This window comes from Hyperolius riggenbachi, chromosome 7, assembly GCF_040937935.1.
Source record: "Hyperolius riggenbachi isolate aHypRig1 chromosome 7, aHypRig1.pri, whole genome shotgun sequence".
Taxonomy (NCBI): Eukaryota; Metazoa; Chordata; class Amphibia; order Anura; family Hyperoliidae; genus Hyperolius; species Hyperolius riggenbachi.
In genome coordinates, this window is record NC_090652.1 from 114802124 (window position 1) to 114822831 (window position 20708).

Here is a 20708-nt window from a genome sequence, read left to right on the forward strand (position 1 = left end):
ATGCCCACAGGTTTTCAGAGAGCCTTGGCACTCAGTCCTAGGTAGCAAGGGCTTATGGGAGCTCAGTCTGGGCAGGAGGAGGTTACTAGCCATTGATTTCAGAGGCAGAGGGGAGGAGGAGAGGGAACTGAATTTACACACAGGCAAGCTGATAGCATCTCCAGCCCTCAGGTCTGTGACAATGTGACAAACAGAACATGGCTGCCCTCATATCACAGGAATAAATAATCAAACTTTTAAAGCGGTTTAGGTAGTTTACACAACAAATCTAGCTGCAAACTTTAGATAAGATTTATAGACAAGTTATTTGATAGTTTTTCATCTCAGATTCGCTTTAAGCCCATGCTGTCTACCCGCCTCAGTCACGCTCCTGAGCGGCTGTGCAAAGAAGCCAGGAGCAGGAGCATCGTGTGCACATCATTGTGACTGCACATGCACAAAATGCTCCCAGGTACTGCTGCTTTGGTGCATGAGTGGAGGATGTGTGAGGACTGTGAAAAGGGCATGCCGTAGAGGTCACCCAGCCATGTCAGAGGTTTTGGAGGATGACACCAGGACAAAGCAGGGAAGCCTGGAGCAACTAAGGAGCCACTTAGATTAGGGGTGGCAGGAGGAAGCCCCATGCATGCCAACATTTGTTCAGGAATATTTTAATATAAAACTAGCACTCAAATTGGAAACCAGTGCATCTCTTCACAGGCATGCCAATGTTCACCAAATGAAAAAAGACTCCTGTGGGATGGATTCTCCATCATTACTGGTCCACCTAGCATGGTAGGGTTGATCAATAAGATTCAATTCACTGCAGAAATGTTTATGCAGGATGAAAGTGGTCTGATCCAACCCCACATCATTATATTGTTCTATAGTAAAGCTGCATGAATTTGGGGATGAAAAAAAAAAATTGTACACTTTTACATCAACACAATCATTTGCACCTTAATGATCATCCCTATACCCTGGTAGTCTGAACCTGCCCTCTCCATTTATATGTATACGAGTGTGTGTACGTGCATTTATCTCATTTCCCTCTCTAATGAGTAAACATGTCACATTAGGTCCTGTGCCATTACAAGGCACTGAAAGCCCACAAGTGCAAAACACTCACCTGCCGGCACAGACCTCCCATTGTTACAGACACTGGGAAAAGACGCACACTCAGCCTACCGGATACTGGAAATGTGACAGTTCAGGCTGCCCGGGGCAGAGAGGTGCCTTCATGAAAGTGTACCTTGTAAACTTTACACTACAAGTAATTACTATAATTCGCCACTGAATGGCTCTATAATGTGACAGGAGACCAGTGCCAGTGATGCACTTACTGCAGAGCATTGTTGAGCAACCTGTAGCGGCCCCAGATGCCTTGAAGGGCCACATATAAAACAGTCCGCTTTGGCAATGAAAAAACACTGCAAAAGTTTCAGCTTTGTTTTTATTATCCTGGAAACTAAACAAAAAGGCATGAGGAGATCCCAGGCACTACCACACAAGCACGAGAAGGTGAACAACTGACGTGACTGCAAACCCTCTGCTGTACCACACCCTGAGTGCCTTGTTTTACACTGCTCACTGTACCCTTAAAGTGGATCCGAGAAACTTTTACTCATTGCATAATAGTGTTCCTTTCATATAGTTTGAAGGGCATTCCTCAAGCCAAATACTTTTATTTTAATACGCCAATTCCCTATTAACTAAACAAGCCTCGCCCACAGCTCCTTTTGTGCCTTGGCACTGTAGCAAGGGCTTATGGGAACTCCCTCTGGGCAGGAGGAGGTTACTAGCCATTGATTTCAGAGGCAGAGGGGAGGAGAAGAGGGGACTGAATTTAACACACAGGCAAGCTGATAGCATCTTAAGCCCTCAGGTCTGTGACTATGTAACAACATGGCTGCCCTCATATCACAGGAATAAAGCAAACTTTTGAAGCTGTTTGCAGCTAGATTTGCTGTGTAAACTATCTAAACTTCAGATAAGATATATAGACAAGTTACTTGTTATAGTTCGTTTTTCATCTCGGATCAACTTTAAACCACCCAGTTAAAAGGAAACCTGAGACATGTAATGGGGGTATTTATACTTACCTGGTGCTTCCTCCAGCCCCACAGTCTGCTCTGCTGTCTTGTAGTCCCCTAGTAATCTGGCTGCCTGTGCGCAACTCGCCATCACTGATCTGCAAACTTGGCTCTCCAGCTGTTAAGGAACTACAAGTCCCACAATGCATTGCAGGAGAACAAATTCCTCAGGTCAAGTTTGCTTTAACCTCCCTGGCGGTCTATTAGGAACCACCAGGGGGCAGCGCAACACTATTTTTGAATTTTTTTTTTTTATATCATGCAGCGAGCCTAGGGCTCGCTACACGATAGCCGCTGTACAGCGGCATCCCCCCGCCTGTTCCGATCGCCTCCGGCGATCTTTGATCAGGAAATCCCGTTCAAAGAACGTGGATTTCCTGAAGGGCTTATGACGTCACCGACGTCGTGACGTCTAAGGGAGTCCCGATTCACCCCACAGCGCTGCCTGGCACTGATTGGCCAGGCAGCGCATGGGGTCTAGGGGGGAGGGGGGCGGCACGGCGAGGCGAACAGCCGCGATCAAGCGCGGAGCGGCGGCGATCGGAATGCACACGCAGCTAGCAAAGTGCTGGCTGCGTGTTGCAAAAAAAAAAAAAAAATATATAGCGGCCCAGCAGGGCCTGAGAAATCCTCCTGCGTGGCATAGCCCGAGCTCAGCTCGGGCTTACCGCCAGGGAGGTTAACCACCCTAGTGTTATGTCCAGCTTCAGGGTCGAAAAGCTGTGCAATTCAGCTCCTGCATATAAATACAACTCACTCAGGCTCGGGATTACCGCTCTGAGCTTCGGATTTCTGTCCTGAGCCTGACTCGGGATTGCTGCTAAGGAGGATAAAGGACAACTGAAGCAAGAGGAATATGGAGGCTGCAATATTTAATTTTAATACCAGTTGCTTGACTATCCTGCTGATCCTCTGCCACTAACACTAAACATTTGACGTCCATGCTTGTGACCATATTTTAAAGGCACTTGTATTAACCTGAAGAAGCAGGCTGAGACCAGTGAAATGCGTTATCCTTTTATTCGTGCTGAATAAATAATTTAATTTTTTTCCATTAACCCTGTGCTTTGGGTTCTTCTGGAGTGGTAAAGACACCTCCCTCCACCTACTTTGTTTCATCACATTACCTATCTTTAGGCGCCTCCACCCCCCACTTCTAATACTTTTAGCCATAGACCCAGAACAAGCATGCAGCAGATCAGGCGTTTGACATTGTCAGATCTGACGAGATTAGCTGCACGCTTGTTTCTGCTGTGATTCAGACACTACTGCAGCCAAATGGATTAGCAGGACTGCCTGATAACTGGTATTTAAGTGGAAATATGGCAGCCTCCATATATGTCTCACTTCAGTTTCCCTTTAAAGTTGATCTATCAGGTCTCCTCTGCTCTAACATTAGCCACAACATAACCTTCAGGGAAAATGGATTTCATAAAAGTCACAGATGACTTTACTTGTCGACAAAAACAAGTGGGCTAACTGGATGGGGAGCTTATTGTGCACTATTTGTTTATGCTGCCTTATATCCAAGTGTGGAAATAGAAACTGCACTATATCAATATTACTAATCCTGAGCTAGTTTGAAAGTTCAAAAATAAAAGCGATGGTTTGAATGAGACTAAATTTGCCTATAGGCACCAAGCAAGGCGTCAGGGTTTCCTGCCAGAAAGATATGAACAGGCAAATCTCCCCATTTGCATTAACACAAAAGACAGGGAGACTCCTGTATACACTTCAATCAAAGCAGGGGGAGAATGCATAGAACTGCTGGAAAGATTCAAAATCAAAAACCTCCTTTGCATATATAAACAAGTCTCTTCCAGACTTTACACATGTAAATTATCCCTAATGTCTGCAAAGCATCCCTTCCTAGTTAGGAAAACTTTACAATTCAGCACTGCACAGCTTTAAAGAGACACTAAAGCGGAAAAAAAATTATGATATGATTTGTAGGTGTAGTACAGGTAAGAAATAAAACCTTAAGATCAGATACATCAGTCTAATTGTTTTCAGTACAGGAAGATTTAAGAAACTCCAGTTATCTATGCAAAAAAGCCATTAAGCTCTACGACTTTCAAAGTCGTGGAGAGGGCTGTTTTCTGACTTTTATTAGCTCAACTGTTAATTTTTTACTTTTTCTCTGCCAGAGGAGAGGTCATTAGTTCACAGACTGCTCTGAAAGAATCATTTTGAATGCTGAGTGTTGTGTAATCTGCACATATTAGAGAATGATGCAATGTTAGAAAAAACACTATATACCTGAAAATAAAAATATGAGAATATTTTCTTTGCTGCTAATCTTATAGTAATTATTCATAGTACACAACCAATTCACTATATCTTTTTTTCCGCTTCAGTGTCTCTTTAATGGTTAATTGCATGGCCATTCAACTTAGCACAAATGAATCTTACCTCTTTTCTTGTCACTAATAGGGCTTTCTTTTGGTGGTCTCTGATCACTGATGGGCGTTTGGCAGACAGGAAGTGGTTAAATCTTATTTTTAAGTTTTTACTGTTACAATGTGTCTGTTCAATGACAATTATTGAAGTATGCCAGAGCTATAATCTATGAACTATTGACCAATAAACACTTTCCTGGCAGTAAATGGATACGGAGAGCAGGAAAGTGATAGAGGGCAAGTATCCACTACAAGCATGCAAACTCGCATGCCATTTTCCAGACAATGGTTCTTGCATGCAAATTTTCATGTATAATCATTTTTTCCCTGTGTTTTGTCTCTATTGTTATACAAGAAAACAAATTAGAAAACAAATGTGAATGCAAAAAGCTCCACCTGAAATTTTGTAGCACTGCGGGTCAGGTTTTTTTTTTCCCTGCATGCGAATTCTGGATACAGGGGTAACAGGCCCATTGAAATACGTTGCTAAGCGAATCTGAATACAGAAAATGCACACAAATTCACATTTAGCCGAAACAGCCCCTTATAGCTGCAATTCCTTATCAGTGAGGGTTATGCTATAGTCTGACCCAGACAAAATCACTTGCATACCTGATTAACTCTTTCAGGAAGAGAAAGAGTCCGAGTCAAAGCAATTTTTGGGTGCCAGGAGTTGGAGGTTTCATAAACTGAGGAGTAAGATGATCTTAGTATCCACTCTATAGCCATGCAAGGGCTGTGGAGTACGAGTTGGAGCAGTTTTGGGTACCTGGAGTCTAAGGTTTCATGAACTGCTGTACCGCTTATGTACAGCAGAGATGAATTTTAACTAAAATTTAAAATATAGCTGTAGAGTAGCTTTAGAAATCAAAACTAGTCCTTGCAAGAGTACTTGTAGAGGATGCAAACAGGAACAAAGAACATCAGGCCCTAGGCAATCTAACCGTGGACACATGTAAGAGTAATGTGCAGGTACTCTGCAGGAGAATGAGGGTATTCTCTCTCTATAAGGCCTGGTTCACACTTTTTTTTTTTTTTTTTTAAATTAAATCGCTTGCTAATACAATGCTATAAGTGAATTTTATAAAATCACACTTGCTCCAGTTAAAACAAACTCAAAGCATTATATTAGCAAGAGCTTTAAAAAAAAATAAAAATAAATCACAAGCACTATGGCCTAGTGCACACCAGAGCGGTTCGGCTGCAGTTTGCGATCCGCTTGCGGGTGCGGATCCGCTAGGGTAATGTATTTCAATGGGCTGGTGCATACCAGAGCGGGAGGCGTTTTGCAGAAACGCATACTCCCAGGCTGCTGCAGATTTTGGATTGCGGATGCGTTTCTGCCTCAATGTTAAGTATGGGAAAAACGCAAACCACTCTGAAAAACGGCACTTCAGAGCGGTTTGCCAGGCGTTTTTTGTTACAGTAGCTGTTCAGTAACAGCTTTAATGTAACAATACATGAAATCTACTACACCAAAACCGCTACACAAAACCGCAAAACGCTAGCTGAAACAGAAGAAAAAGCGTTTCAAAATCTGCTAGCGTTTTGCGGATCTGCTTGCGGTTTTTGGTGTGCACCAGCCCTTAGAAAAAGCTCTTGCAGTGTGAGGGATGGTTTGCACTACAAGTGCTTTTCTGAGCGCTTGCGATTGTAAAAGCTCTTGTTAATGTAATGCTATGAGCTCTCACTTGAGCAATGGGATTTTGGAAACATCTCCCGTATCATTGCATTGGCAAGAGCTTTTCAAATCCCTGATGCTTCAAAAGCTCTTACAGTGTGAGGCCTCTTGCACACTACATGCGATTCAGTTTTTTATTTTTTATACGCCCGATTTTGGATTGCGAAATCTTAGCAGCATGCAGTGTCTTCTTTAATCGTAATCCAAAATTGAATCAGCTAAAAAAATAAAATAAAAATCTGAATCGCACCTAGTGTGCAAGTTTGAAGAAAAAAAAAAAAAAAAAAAAAAAAAAACACAAGTTTAGAAAAACAGATCAGTGTAAACAGTATAGGAGTCATTTCCGACTTGAGAAATCAAACATTTTCTCTTTTAAAATGACAGCTTAAAGAGGAACTCCAGTGAAAAGAATGTAATAAAAGTGCTTCATTTTACAATAATTATGTATACATGATTCAGTCAGTGTTTGCCCATTGTAAAATCTTTTAAATCCCTGATTTACATTTTGACATTTATCACATGGTGACATTTTTACTGCTGGCAAGTGATGTAGCTGCTGCATGCTTTTTTTGGAAGTTGGAAACAGCTGTAAACTGCTATTTCCTACAATGCAACAAGGTTCACAGACAGGAAACTGCCAGGAGTACCACGGTCCTCAGAGTTTCTTGTGGGAGGGGTTTCACCACAATATCAGCCATACAGAGCTCCCTGATGATCAGTTTTTGAAAAGGAATAGATTTCTCATGTAAAAGGGGGTATCAGCTACTGATTGGGATAAAGTTCAATTCTTGGTCACGGTTTCTCTTTAAATGTATTAGGAATCAGAGCCAGTGCATGTTTTCCCCAACTCCAGGTGCCAAAAATTGCTCCGACTCCTCATCACAGCCCTTAAAGTAAACCTGAGGTGAGAGGTATATGGCGGCTGTCATATTTATTTCCTTTTAAAAACAATACCAGTTGCCCGGCAATGCTGCTGATCTATTTGGCTGCAGTGATGTCTGAATTAAACCAGAAACAAACCATGACGCTAATCTTGTCAGATCTGACAATATTGTCAGAAACACCTGATCTGCATAGGCTTGTTCAGGGTCTGTGGCTGAAATTAGAGGCAGAGGATCAGCAGGACAGCCAGGCAACTGGTAACGCTAAAAGGAAATAAATAGGATAGTCTCCATATCACTCACCTCAGGTTCACTTTAAGAACATGCATCAGTTTTGCACCACGCAAACCTTTACAAAAAAGCACAAGCTATTGTGCTACTCACATGCGTTGTAACACAAGAGCTAAAACACTGCAAACTTAGCCAAATACAGGTGATGCAAGTTTTATATTGGGGCTGAACAGGCAGACATCACAAGGAGCAACTCTGCCAACAACTTATTATTCCAACATGTCATACAGCCACTTTCATGCACATTAGAACAATATTGATCAAGATAAATAATGCATATGTACTTTTTCTAAAAGCCATTAAACTCATCAAAATAATGATGAGCACAAGCAATATGCATTTTCATAATGTATCCTGTTCCCAAACTAGTCATTAGCAGACCAGCGCCCCTTTGCTTAACATTACACAGGACTGGGAAATACTGCGAGTGTAAGCCTCTCTTATTCCACCCAATACCAACGTTTCAGTTTTGTTTTCAGCTTTGAAAGGAACTTTACTAAAATGATGGATTTTCTTTTTTACACCAAATATATTAGATCATTCTCAAGAACTGCTTAGCTAGCAGAACAAAACCCCTGTTTATTAGATAGGCCCGGTTTCCTTTTATTCCTTCATTTGTTAGTGTCAGTTCCATGGTAGTTATCAGTATTTCTCTGCAGCGTTGCCGTCTCAAGGCCAGCATTGCACAGCAGAACTCATGCAGGCTTTTAAAACATAGAACAGTTACAGGAAGAGGCATGTCACACCTCTCAGAACAATACTCTTGGGTTCAGCCAGCCACCTGCCTCTTACAGTAAAGCATACCATGGCAACTTTATGTGAAAGCTAGGAGCACACAGTCCCTGCACGATTTCCACACCCAAAAATGTAAAAATAAAAACCTTTAAGTGACCCATAGGTAGTCAGTATAGCTTACCTGGTGCTTCCTCTAGCCCCCTGTATTCAGTTGGGTCCCTTGCTGTCCCTCCCAGTCCACTGACAGCAATCCGCCGGAGCCCTGTTGCGTGCTACAGTGCGAGTGTGGGCCAGACTGTATTCGGTGAAGTTCCATCTGCGCATGCACAGTTTTCACCCGGCAATGCAAGAGAGACCAGGCTCACACATGCATTGTAGTCTGTGACAGGACTCCGTCCGACAGCATTCAGCAGGGCACAACAGAGGCAAGAGGACAGCGATTTACTAAAGCCTGGTACATGCATTTTTTTTTTTTTAATTGGCCAACTTTACCTATTCCATATAATGCAGAAGCTTACCTTCAAAACCTGTTCATAGTATGTAGTATAGTAAATCTGCTCTTATACTACAGGGAGGCAATACAACTGGCCAGTCATTAGCCAATCAAAATTGGAAGTGTGCTAGACTTAAGGGTTACAGAACATTGGAGAATGCAAGAGGGTCAGGCGGGGTACATGAGGGCCTGTTCACCATTTAACTGAAGGAGAGACGTAGGCACAGCTCACCACTGCCTGCAGTTGCAGCATCTGTGGCCCCATTGTGTACAAAAGAAAGGGGCACCGCATCAAAATGCTGCCAGTGTGCTGTCTGTATGCCCTAGAGAACTTTCATTCTCCAAAACAGCTGGTTTCGGGTACTTGCGCAATTATATTACTCTTCGCTGCCGCAGCTTGTCGCAGTTGCCATTAAAGTCAATGAGCCACGCCACACTGAGGTGCGACAGAAGTGCTCCTGGCGCTGCTGAAGTAATTCACAAGCTGCAGTTAAGCAATGCGGCTTTCAGCTGAGGTGCAATTGTGCCACAGCGCACCACTACCGCAGTGCAGAAATGTAAAGTGACCCTTATAGCCCCTTCTAAAGGATCTGTTCAAAGAAAGTACATTTATTATTTTACTCTATATACATTTGGTAAATTTGAACAAGATTGTATAGTGTTTGGCCAGATTTAATTGGCAGACATTGTACACAGTTTAAAAAAAAAAAAAAAAAAAAATCCCTAATGCTACATTGTTGTCAGCCAAGGCCCCTGATACATCAGTGAGAATGATGGTCTAGGTCAGGGGTCCCCAAACTTTTTTGGTCAAGGGCCTGAACATACATATGATGATTAAAAACATTAAATTAAATCTAGGTATTGATTCCCCACCAATCATGCCCGGAGGAGCACTCCCAGCAGCAGCCATTCAGTCATGTGGTGCCCGAAGAATGTCTTTGTGCAGCAGATAGTGAAACCTACCAGGTGACAACCTGCCGTCCAGTTGGACAGCAGTGTCACCTGATGCAGAATTGGAAGCCAGCTAATTGCTGCTGGCTGGCTTTTTCATATGTAGATGGTGGTGCCAGCACTGTTATTCTATATGCAGGCCACTGATCTTTAAAAAGGTGCAGTGGGCAGCATCTACAAGTTATACATGATGTGTTGGGGGGGGGGGGGGGGGGGGGGGGGGACATTGAAAAAGCCTCAGTGGGCCTCATTCGGTCAAGCTCACTGTTCCATTTAACCTGCCTGTGTTGCTTAGTCATGCCACTGTGCCATCTATCCCCCCTGCCTCTTTCCATAGCAATAGAATGCATCACTAGCCGATAGGATAGCAACACGTCTGTGCAGATCTCAGCCCACAGGGATCAAGTCCTGATTATTGTGGGGGACAGCAAAGAGAATGTAAAAAGTGCCGGCTGCTTACCTGGTAGCAGTGTTCCGGCGAGTCCTCCAGGACGGCCCTCCTGAGATTGTGTAAGTCTCCCCTCCCAAAATTGGAAACACCTGAAAGAATTAAAAGCAATTAGTATAAATCCCTCCTCTGCACAATCTCCTCCAGTTTTAAAGAAGAGAAAGAACTTCCACACACCCATATCATTTAACTAATACTATTAATAGGGCTGGGAACTAGGCGGCCGTCCTGGAGGACTCGCCGGAACACTGCTACCAGGTAAGCAGCCGGCACTTCCTCTCTACGTCCTCCAGGACGGCCCTCCTGAGATTTAGCGAGAAGAATTACCTTAGGGTGGGATAACCGCTTGAAGAACCTTTCGGCCAAAGGCCTGGTCCTGGCTGGACAGGAGCTCAACTCTATAATGCCTGACAAAGGTAGAGTGGCTAGACCAGGTGGCTGCTCGACATATCTGTTCCAGGGAAGCTCCCGATCTCTCTGCCCATGACGTTGACAAGGATCTAGTTGAGTGTGCTGTAATGTGGTCAGGCACCTGTAACTGAGCTTCTGCATATGCTAATGATATTACTTGTTTAATCCACCTTGAAACGGTAGTTTTAGAGACGTGACCCCCTTTTTTGGCCCCCCCAAATGACACCAAGAGATTGGTGGAATTTCTCCATTCTCTGGTCCTATCTAAGTAGATCAAAACAGCTCTTCTGACATCCAGAGTGCTCAACCTCCTTTCTTTATCATTCTGAGGATTAGACAAAAAGGAAGGAAGAATAATATCCTGAGTTCTATGAAAGGCCGAAGCCACCTTGGGTAAGTAAGCCGGGTCCAGCTTAAAAATAATTCTGTCTGAATGTACCACCATATATGGATCTTTTATTGACAGTGCCTGGATATCGCCAACCCTGCGGGCTGAAGTAACGGCAATCAAAAACGCAACTTTAAGCGTAAGAAATTTCAATGGAACCGTATATAATGCAGTGTTCTCCCCAGAATTTTTTTCCAGCCGGGTGGCCTGAAATAGCAGCCGGGTGGCATGAAAAAGTAGCCGGGTGGGGCGAGTTGAAAATGCAGGGCAACTGTGCTTACAGCATAGGAGGAGGTGAGGAGGTGAGCCGATGACAGCCGGGTGGTCACCAAGTCTAGCCGGGTGGAGCACCCGGCTAAAAGAGCCTGGGGAGAACACTGTAATGGTTCAAATTTCTCCGAGGTTAGAAAATCCAAAACTAAGGACAGATCCCAAGGAGGGACTATTTTCTGAGGGATTGGTTGAGAACGTTCAACTGACTTTAAAAAGTTTTTAACAAAAATGTTGGTAGACAACCGCCTAGACAGAAAAACCGAAAGTGCCGATACCTGAGCCCTTAGGGTGCTAACCGTTAGACCCAACTGAACTCCGTGTTGCAAAAATTCTAAAATTGACCGGATGTCATCTGACCTGGAAACATCCCTCTGCTTCCAGGCAGAGAAAGTAAACCAGACCCTGTTATACTTTCTCCTGGTAGTAGGTTTTCTACAGGCTAATAACGTCTTAACCACCTCGGTAGAAAACCCCCGATCCATTAACATCTGTTCCTCAGGATCCAGGCCGTCAGCCTTAGGAACTGAGGATTTGGATGAGCTTGGCCGTTCTGTAAGAGTAGATCCTGCTTGCACTGCAGATGCCAGGGACCCTTGATCACTAAGGACTGAAGTAGGGGAAACCAAGCTCTCCTTGGCCACCAGGGGGCAATCATTATGACCTCTGCCCTCTCTAACTGAATCTTTCTGAGGACCCTCGGTATCAGCTTGAACGGGGGAAATGCATAAAGCAGACCTTCTGGCCAAGGAATTGATAGAGCATCTATCCTGCTTATTGAAGAGGAAGGATCCAGGGTACAAAAATCTTTTACCTTTGCATTTTCTGGGTTGGCAAATAAATCGAGTATGGGAACCCCCCACATCTCTGTGATTTCCTGAAATGTGTCCTGATTGAGTTCCCATTCCGACTCCCCCATCAATTGTCTGCTTAGTGCATCCGCCCGTCTGTTGAGGACACCCTGAATGTGGACTGCCGATATGGATTCTAGATTGGCCTCTGACCATGTCATGATCTGTGACGTCAGGTACTGCAGATCTGGCACCCTGGTGCCCCCCTGCTTCCTGACGTAACAGACCGATACAAAATTGTCCGAGAACACCAAAATTTCCGAATTGGCGATCACCGGATGAAGGGCCTGGAGACCGAGCAGAATTGCTCTGAGCTCCCTGAAATTGGAGGACCTGTTCGGCATCTTCTGATCCTATGTCCCCTGAGCCTGATGACCTAGGCAGTGAGCTCCCCACCCCCAGGCGCTGGCATCTGTGTATAATTTCAGTGGTAATTCCTGGGACCATTTGCGTCCCTGACTTAAATTGACTGGCTGAATCCACCAGAGTAATGAGGTCAGTGCCTGTGCTGAAACAACAGTCTTCCTGTCCAGAGACTGATGATTCCTGTCCCAGTTCGTTAGGAACCAGGTCTGAAGGTCTCGAGAATGGGCCTGAGCCCATTCCACCGCCGGAAAGGCAGATGACATCAGACCCAGTAATGACACTACCTTCCGAAGAGGTACCAAGGGATCTACTCTGATCTCCTGAACCTCCAAAATCAATCTGACTATTTTTTCCCCCGGTAGGAAAACACGCCTGACCGTCGTGTCCCACCTGAGTCCTAAAAAAACTAGACTCTGAACTGGATCTAAATGTGATTTCTCGTTGCTCACTATCCATCCCAGCCTGGTTAAGACTTGAAGAGAAAAACCTAGCTGCTCTAGCAAGGTTTCCCTTGTGTCGGCCATAAAAAGAAAATCGTCTAAATAAGGTAGAACCCTTACATTGTGGAGATGTAGGAAGGCCATAACCTCTGCTACAACTTTTGTGAAGATTCTTGGAGCCGATGAAATCCCGAACGGAAGGGCCTGGTACTGAAAATGACATACCGAATCTCCTGTCTGGATCGCGAACCTCAGAAATTTCTGGAAGGAAGGGTGAATGGGGATGTGGAGGTAAGCATCCTCCAGATCTACCGTCGCTAGGAAAGATCCTGGAGACATCAGATTTCGAACTGAGGCTATGCTCTCCATTCTGAATTTCCTCTCCACAATGTAAGGGTTCAGGGGCTTTAAGTTCAAAATCATACGGAATTTCCCTGATTGTTTCTGAATCAAAAATATTTTGGAATAGAACCCCCTTCCCCGTTCCTGACTCGGAACTGGAGAAATGACGTTCTTTTGCAAAAGAGAGGAAATCGAGTCCATCAATGCTGCCGCCCTGACTGGGTCTCTGGGTATTGACGTGATCGTGAACCGGGAGGGAGGACGGGACACAAATTCTATCCTGTAACCCTCCTGGATGATTCTCAAAATAAAATCGTTTTGCGTTATCTCCCCCCAAGCTGGGGAGAAGTGAAGCAGCCTCCCCCCTACCGGAATCTGAGCGTCATTTTGAGGGCCTAGCTGTGGACGAGGTAGAAGTCGGTTGGGGCTTGTTGAAAAGAAATGGTCTGCCTCTACCTGCGTTGTAGGTCCATCTCTTATTTTGTCTCTGCCCTCTATCGGACTGTGTCTGACGAAAAAAGGGCTTCTTAGTCTGAAAGGACCGTTTAGTCTTTTTCTTCTTATCTGGAAATTTCTTTGTTCGGTCAGAGGATCTCTCCAAGACCGAATCCAAATCCCTTCCAAACAATAAGTCTCCCTGGAATGTCATTCCACAAAGCTTTTGCTTGGAAGCAATATCTCCCTCCCAGGTATTCAACCAAACAGCCCTACGAGTTGAGTTGATTAATGCAGCCGTCTTGGCAGCCGCTCTGAGAGACTCAGTAGCTGCATCTGCCAAAAACGCTACTGACTTGATAATAACAGGTAAACTCTCTAAAATTTCCGCGTGAGGTGTCCCTTCTTCTAGATGCTTCTGGAGGCCCCGCATCCATTTATCAAGATTCCGGGCCACACAGACTGAAGAGATGGCCGGTTTAAAGGAGAAAGATGTTGAGTCCCAAGCTCTCTTAAGTAAAACCTCCGCCTTTCTATCCATAGGATCCTTCAAGGACCCCATATCCTCAAAGGATAGATCCGTATCCTTTGAATATTGGGACAGAGGAGCATCCAATCGAGGACATTTAAATAATGATTCATGCTCCTCTAAATTAAAAGGAAATCTACGCTTGAATGACCTGGGTACAAACAGTCTACCCTCTGGATCCTTCCATTGGGCAGAGATCACACTCTTAATGGCCCTATGGACAGGGAAAACTCGTGATCCACGATCTTCTAGACCCCTATAAATATCATCCTGGGGTGTAGGTGCAGTTCTAGGCTCCTCAATCTTTTCTGAGTCATAAACTGCCTTTAGGAGTTCAGAGGTGTCCTCGGTATTAAATAAGTATCTAGGGATTCTAGCCCCTACTTGATCCGAACCCTCTGACTCAATCAAACCCCCATCCTCAGACTCCTCAGAAATATCCTCTAGTGATAAGGGAGATGAATCCTCTACATCTACCGGATGTGCAAGAGGTGCTGCCGCTGCCGGAATCGTCGGCGGGGCTGGAGTCGGAGGTTCCACTACAACTGAAGAGCCAGTCTGAGGAACTTGCGACTGAGAGGTCACCACCATAGGCTGGGGAGCAGGTAAGGGAGGTAACACTGCTGTAGGCTGTGGCAAAGGCAACATCTGTACAGGGCAAGGAGGAAGAGCTGCTCTAAATGCCGAGAAGGTAGTAGCCAATTCCTGCTTCATAGATTTCATTAAATCTAAAAGCGCAACAGTAGTGCTCTCGGGTCTAGGAGCATGGGATTTTGATCTATTATAGCAGTCCAGACATAAGGTCTTAGAGGAACCCTCAGGTAACCTGGATCCACATTTAGCACATTTATTTGCTTTGCCGGTGCTCTTAAGTGGCTTCTGAAAGACAGTAATAAACAGTAACCCAGAAGAAAGTCAGGCTACTGAGCTAATAACTGAAACAGCAGTAATACTATAACCATAGTAAACAAACCTTACCGGCTGCTGAGAACCTGGCTGCTCCGAGGTATCAGCCGGAGGAGTCTGCTGTGTCTCTGAGGAGGGCTCCCCTGACTGCTGCATGGCCCTTCAGAGACCGTCTGCTTCAAATGCAGACTGCACGGCGTGCTGGGAAGTGCGCGTTGAGGCCTAGCAGGCGAGCTGCAAGGAGCGAGGCTGCGTCCTGTCGGTGCTGTGTCTGTCTCCTACAAACTTCCGAGTATCGGAACGCCATGACGCCAAGGCCGCCCCTCTTAGCATGGTGGATAGGCCGCGCCCACTGACGTCATCCTTCTGCGCCGCTCCGGAACAGTCCTACGCGTCATATCCTCCGCTAGCCAATGCGGAGGTGACAGTGCGCACCTCCAGCCGCCATGCCGCCAGAGGCAGCGGTGAAGGTAGAAGGAGTCCTCCGACCCCCTCCGCTCCAAATAGTGGTCACAGGTAAAACACTGACCCCTTCCCACTACTCAGGTCGCGCCCAGCACAGACCCAAACCGCCACCTCTGCACACATTAAAATCTTCTGTCCTGGGCTTAAACTAGTAGGTGCCCCAGGCTCCCCTACCACCAGGAACAATCCAATAGGTGCTTCCATGTGGGAGTCCAGGAAACAAACAAAAAACTGGAGGAGATTGTGCAGAGGAGGGATTTATACTAATTGCTTTTAATTCTTTCAGGTGTTTCCAATTTTGGGAGGGGAGACTTACACAATCTCAGGAGGGCCGTCCTGGAGGACGTAGAGAGGAATAGGGAAGGCTCAGGATCCTATAGAGCCTTCCCTGCCCTCTGCTGTAACCTTCGTCTCAGTAACCATTACCCCCCCATTTAATTTTCCACCTTGGGAGGTGCAGCTCCACACTGCGCAATCGCGAGTGTGCACGCAATTGCACTCACGCATGCACAGAGCCACCTGTCTTTGGAGGCACTCAGGGACACGAGTGCTTCCAAAGCCCCCCAAGGGCTCATGGAAGTGTATTTGAGCAATCGGTCGAATATACACAACAAGGGTGACAACACTGGAACGAGGGGAGCAAGAGAAGACAGTGAAGGCTCTATAGGACCCAGAGTATTCTGTGTCCATAGGCAAGTTCTAACTTAGTTGTACATGTGTATGAATCTTTTCAATCAAGTGTGCATCACTGCCATGAGTCTTGAACATACAAATACTCATCAGGCCAAATACAGATCTTCCACATGATCTACACAAGCGTACCCACAGGAACTCCAGGATGGATGGTCTCCAGGACTAGCTCAGGTGAAAATTTCTATCCTTTCCATGAAACGACAATGAAGTGTCATGTGTGTGATGTAAGCCTTTCAAATCTGGACAAGCTCTAATTACATGCTGTGATGCAGGAGGCAAAGCTGCCAATGCATGCCCTGCACCGCTTCAGTGCTTCTGTCTTTCCAAATACGTGCATTACAAACACTTCATGTAGTATAAGGCTTACTCCCAGCACCATAACCTGTCAATGTTTAATGGTTTCTATTCATAGAGTACAAGGTTTACACCCAGCACTATTATCTGTCAAGTTGTGATTATGTCTGTCTGTAAATGACTGGCTTATAGATGATAGAAGTATGACTTATACTAAACACAGCAGGGCAAGGGCAGCAAACCTATGCAAACTAGCCTTCTCACACTCAGTAAAAAAAGTTAGGGCCATTTCACACGCCTACAACAGCCTACATCATCTAGAGCCTAGGTTCTCAACGTGTGGTACACGTACCCCAGGGGGTACTTCCGATTCTCGGCCTTTTGGCTAAGATCAAGTGTAGTATCTGTTCTTGAGGTTTTTGGGAGACATGTTACTAGGAACCCCGGCCTGGTCACCCGGGGGAAGGAACCTTGAACGAGTTGAGCAGGGGGGATGGGAACCTCTGGTCCTCTAGTAAAGGTGTCCGTCCTGGTTCATAATTCTCAGGGGCTGATTGAATGGATCTATACAATGGTCGAGGCTGAATAGCTGAGGGCTTTGCTTAGGCGTACTGCCCCTGGAAGTGGCGCTCCAGGTGCACCTGAAAAAACCTGAGATGTGGCAGATCTCAGGCGGAAGTAGGGTGCTTTGGTCTGTACTGCCCATATGCAGAGCTGACTAACGCAGCTCCCCGGCCTTTTGGCTAGGGAGAGTGCGGAATTTTTATCACTCCGGCCGCAAGGTCGGGGCCAGCTTGCTGGCACCGGGGACTTCGGTTCCCAGGGAACTTCGGTTCCCACCCGGCTCCCCCTCGGGGGAGCCACCCGGACCATGTGGGATGCCACATGGCCAGGCCCTTTGGGTAACCACTGGGCACAGTCGGGGTCCTCCTCGGGGGACCCCAGAATCCTCCAACCCCTCGGGTGTTGGAGGATGCCACCCCCTAAGCCGATGGCAAAGGGGGAAGGTTCCCTTCGGGGAACAACCGGAAGGGCCCTGCTGTATTGTGGGGCCCGTGGCTACTCGTGCACGTTTTGTGGGGGTGCTTTAGGGCACTCACGCTTTTTCCGTGCACGGGGCTAATAGCCTTGCTAACCGGGACTTCTGTTGCTTGCAACAGGAGCCAAGACAAGCAAAAAAAAAAAAAAAAAAAAAAAAAAGAGGGGTACTTCCGATTGTTCCAGGGGGTACTCGGGCTTCATAAAGTTAACCAAGAACAACAAATTTAGAATTTTACAAATGATACATTTTATTTAAACACCACCAAATTAGTGTTTTAGCTAATTAAAATGCTTGGAAATGGTTTAGAACTAATTAGGTACTATGATTAAAAATATATTTGTGATAAGTTTTACTATGCTAGGGGGCACTTGGTGCATACAGGGTATTAAAAGGGGTACATACCAATAAAATGTTGATCTAGAGCAGAGGTGCCCACACTTTTTCAGCTTGTGAGCTACTTTTTAAAATTAGCAAGTCAAAATGATCTACCAATGTACAATTTTAGGAGCATAATTGTATATACAGAATGGAAAATGTAGTGCGGTTGGGATCTACCATGAAGTCCTTTTTGATCTACCAGTAGATCACGATCTACCCAATGGGCACCCCTGATCTAGAGCAACCATCCTTTACAAACACATTTGAATACACTATACTGACCACACTTCCAGCAACCTTGTGCCAGGTAAACACAATTCAATTTTCTATGCAATCAACAGGTAACAATCTGATGGGAAGTTGTATTGTGTGTAAAATTCTAAACTGCTCCTGATCACTAACAGTATTGATTTTCCTTAGGTAACTTCAGGGAAAGAAAAAAAAAAAAAAAAGTCCCATTAACATCAAAACATGACAGAAATATTCAATCCCATCAATCAGATTTCCCAACTGCATTGTGTGTGGTTAGCATTAAACTAACTGCCTATCAGCACACTCCACTACATGGGGGGGACAAAAAGTAAAAAAATAAAAATAAAAAATGAATATACAGCTATCTTCTACCATGTCCCATCGTTAGTCCACCACTCTACTACAACATTCTATCACTACCACACTGGCTACTAGTCACCTAATTTCTTTTACAGATTACACGAAGCTAACCCTATGCTCTGCCCATATACACCCCTAAAACTGCAGTAACTTGCCCTCTCCAGTGTCCCGAGCTGCACTCTGCACTGAAGCTACCCCGAGTGTCCTCAGCCCTCACCTGCCCCCCGCAGCCCGGCTGTACCTTGTCCGAGTCCAGGTCCGGGTCCGCCTGGCACAGCCTGTATAGGAAGGATTTGGGGTCTCTGCACAGCGTCTGCCGGGTGGTCAGGAAACACGTCCCCCCCACATTGAGCCGGACCCACTTGGAGCCTCCCCCGGCCACGCCGCTCCTCTCCCCCGGGGCCGCACAGCGCCGACACACCACCCCGGAGCCGTTCATCAGCTCACCGCTCTTCTCCGCCATGGCCGTCACTCCCCTGCCACTGACAGCCCCGGAAGTGTCCTCACTTTAATAGTCTCCCCCTCCTGCGGGCTGGGCGCCTTCCTGCCTGCTCACCGGAAGCGCAGCCTCGGCAGCCGGGGGAAGGAGGAGAGGGGTGCACCACCGGAAGTAAGCAACTTCTGGAGTAAGCCTAGTGTTGTAGTGCGTTGTGGGTGACCGATCCCAGGTGTTTGGGGAGGCGGGTTTGCAATAAAGGAGAAGCTGCTGGTTGTGGCTCCGCATACAGCTCAGCATCATCAGTGTGTCTGGAAGTCAGCGAGCAAAAGATTAGCAGCACCCTGTATGGAGTGCACCTGATTACAGGCAATGGTGGAGTCACAGACCAGACACATAGCTCCCAGCTGTCCCTCTTTTGGAGGGACAGTACCTCTTTGGGAACCCTGTCTCTCTTTCTTCCTCATTTGTCTCTTTTTCAGGTCTGATGTACAAATCTATGTAAATATATCTATTTTGTACAGAAAAATGTGTTTAACGTACTCTTTTTTTATTTAATTATTATTATTATTTAGTATTTATATAGCGCAGACATATTACGCAGCACTGTACAGTGTATATATATATATTGTCTTGTCACTAACTGTCCCTCAAAGGAGCTCACAATCTAATCCCTACCATTGCCATATGTCTATATTATGTAGCGTAAGTACTGTAGTCTAGGGCCAATTTTTTTAGGGGGAGCCAATTAACTTATCCGTATGTTTTTGGAATGTGGGAGGAAACCGGAGTGCCCGGAGGAAACCCACGCAGACACGGGGAGAACATACAAACTCTTTGCAGATAGTGCCCTGGCTGGGATTCGAACCAGGGACCCAGCGCTGCAAGGCGAGAGAGCTAACCACTACACCACCGTGCTGCCCCAGCGTCAATATAAAGCGTCAACATATTACGCAGTGCTGTACATTAGCTAAGGTTACAGACAATATTTAGGGTGACATACAGAAATATGACAATACAGGAATACATAGCTCCCAACTGTTCCTCTTATTATATTTCTCTAATAAATATGTGTTTGACTCTAAACTTGATTCCCAGCATTTCAATTGATGTATTACTAATTTTCCAGGGCTGTGGAGTCGGTACAAAAATCTTCAGACTCCTCAGTTTATGAAACCACGACTCCGGGTACCCAAAATGGCCCCGACTCCTCAACTCCAACTCCTTACTCTAATACTTAAAGAGAACCTGAACTGAAAATAAAAAGTCAAAATAACCATACACAGTTCATACTTACCTCCTGTGTAATCTACTCCTCAATCTCTTTCTCCTCTCCTGCCTCCTGTTTGTCCACTTTGATCAATGTAATTCTCTGTTCTGCATTTTAAAAATGGCCATTACCACATAACAACTTCCTGGTCAGCACACTGTTAAACTGTAATATCGCCCACTTGAGCCATAGGGAAACATGGACATTACCTTGCGCATGCAGTTGTAACTGACAGCTGCTGATATATAACTGACAGTAACTGGTATATTTCAGTTCCGACAAAATATTGTCAGAACTGGAAGGGATCACTGTGAGAAGCAAATGGTGAGCTGAGAGGAACTGACGGTGAGGTAAGTATGTAATATTCATTTGCAGCTACATCATGTGTGTATTTTAAATAATGTTACTCAGTTCACGTTCCCTTTAACAGGGCTGTGGATTTTGTACAAAAATCATCCGACTCCGACTCCTCAGTTTATGAAATAAACGACTGCGACTCTGGGTGCCCAAAATTGCCCCGACTCCAACTCCGACTCCACAGCCCTGTAATTTTCAAACGTTAATATGAACAAAAATGAACCAGGATAGAAAGGACCAGTGTGGTTTGAATTGTAAAACAACATATTTTT

At 45.4% G+C, this 20708-nt stretch overlaps 1 protein-coding gene and 1 pseudogene across 4 annotated transcripts in view; one reads left to right on the top strand and one right to left on the bottom strand.

Moving 5' to 3' along the window:
• LOC137524552 (BTB/POZ domain-containing protein KCTD5) overlaps nucleotides 1-18913 on the bottom strand; it is a 70786-nt gene extending 51873 nt beyond the window's left edge. The window contains exon 1 of one of the 4 annotated variants that reach the window (XM_068244549.1): nucleotides 18615-18913. In XM_068244549.1, the coding sequence (XP_068100650.1) occupies nucleotides 18615-18836 (222 nt within the window). In that variant the 5' untranslated portion in view covers nucleotides 18837-18913. The remainder of the gene's footprint in view (nucleotides 1-18614) is intronic. The other 3 variants (XM_068244550.1, XM_068244551.1, XM_068244552.1) reach the window with 3 other exon arrangements.
• LOC137526271 (U2 spliceosomal RNA) lies at nucleotides 16707-16878 on the top strand (annotated as a pseudogene).
• Nucleotides 18914-20708: the final 1795 nt, after the last annotated feature.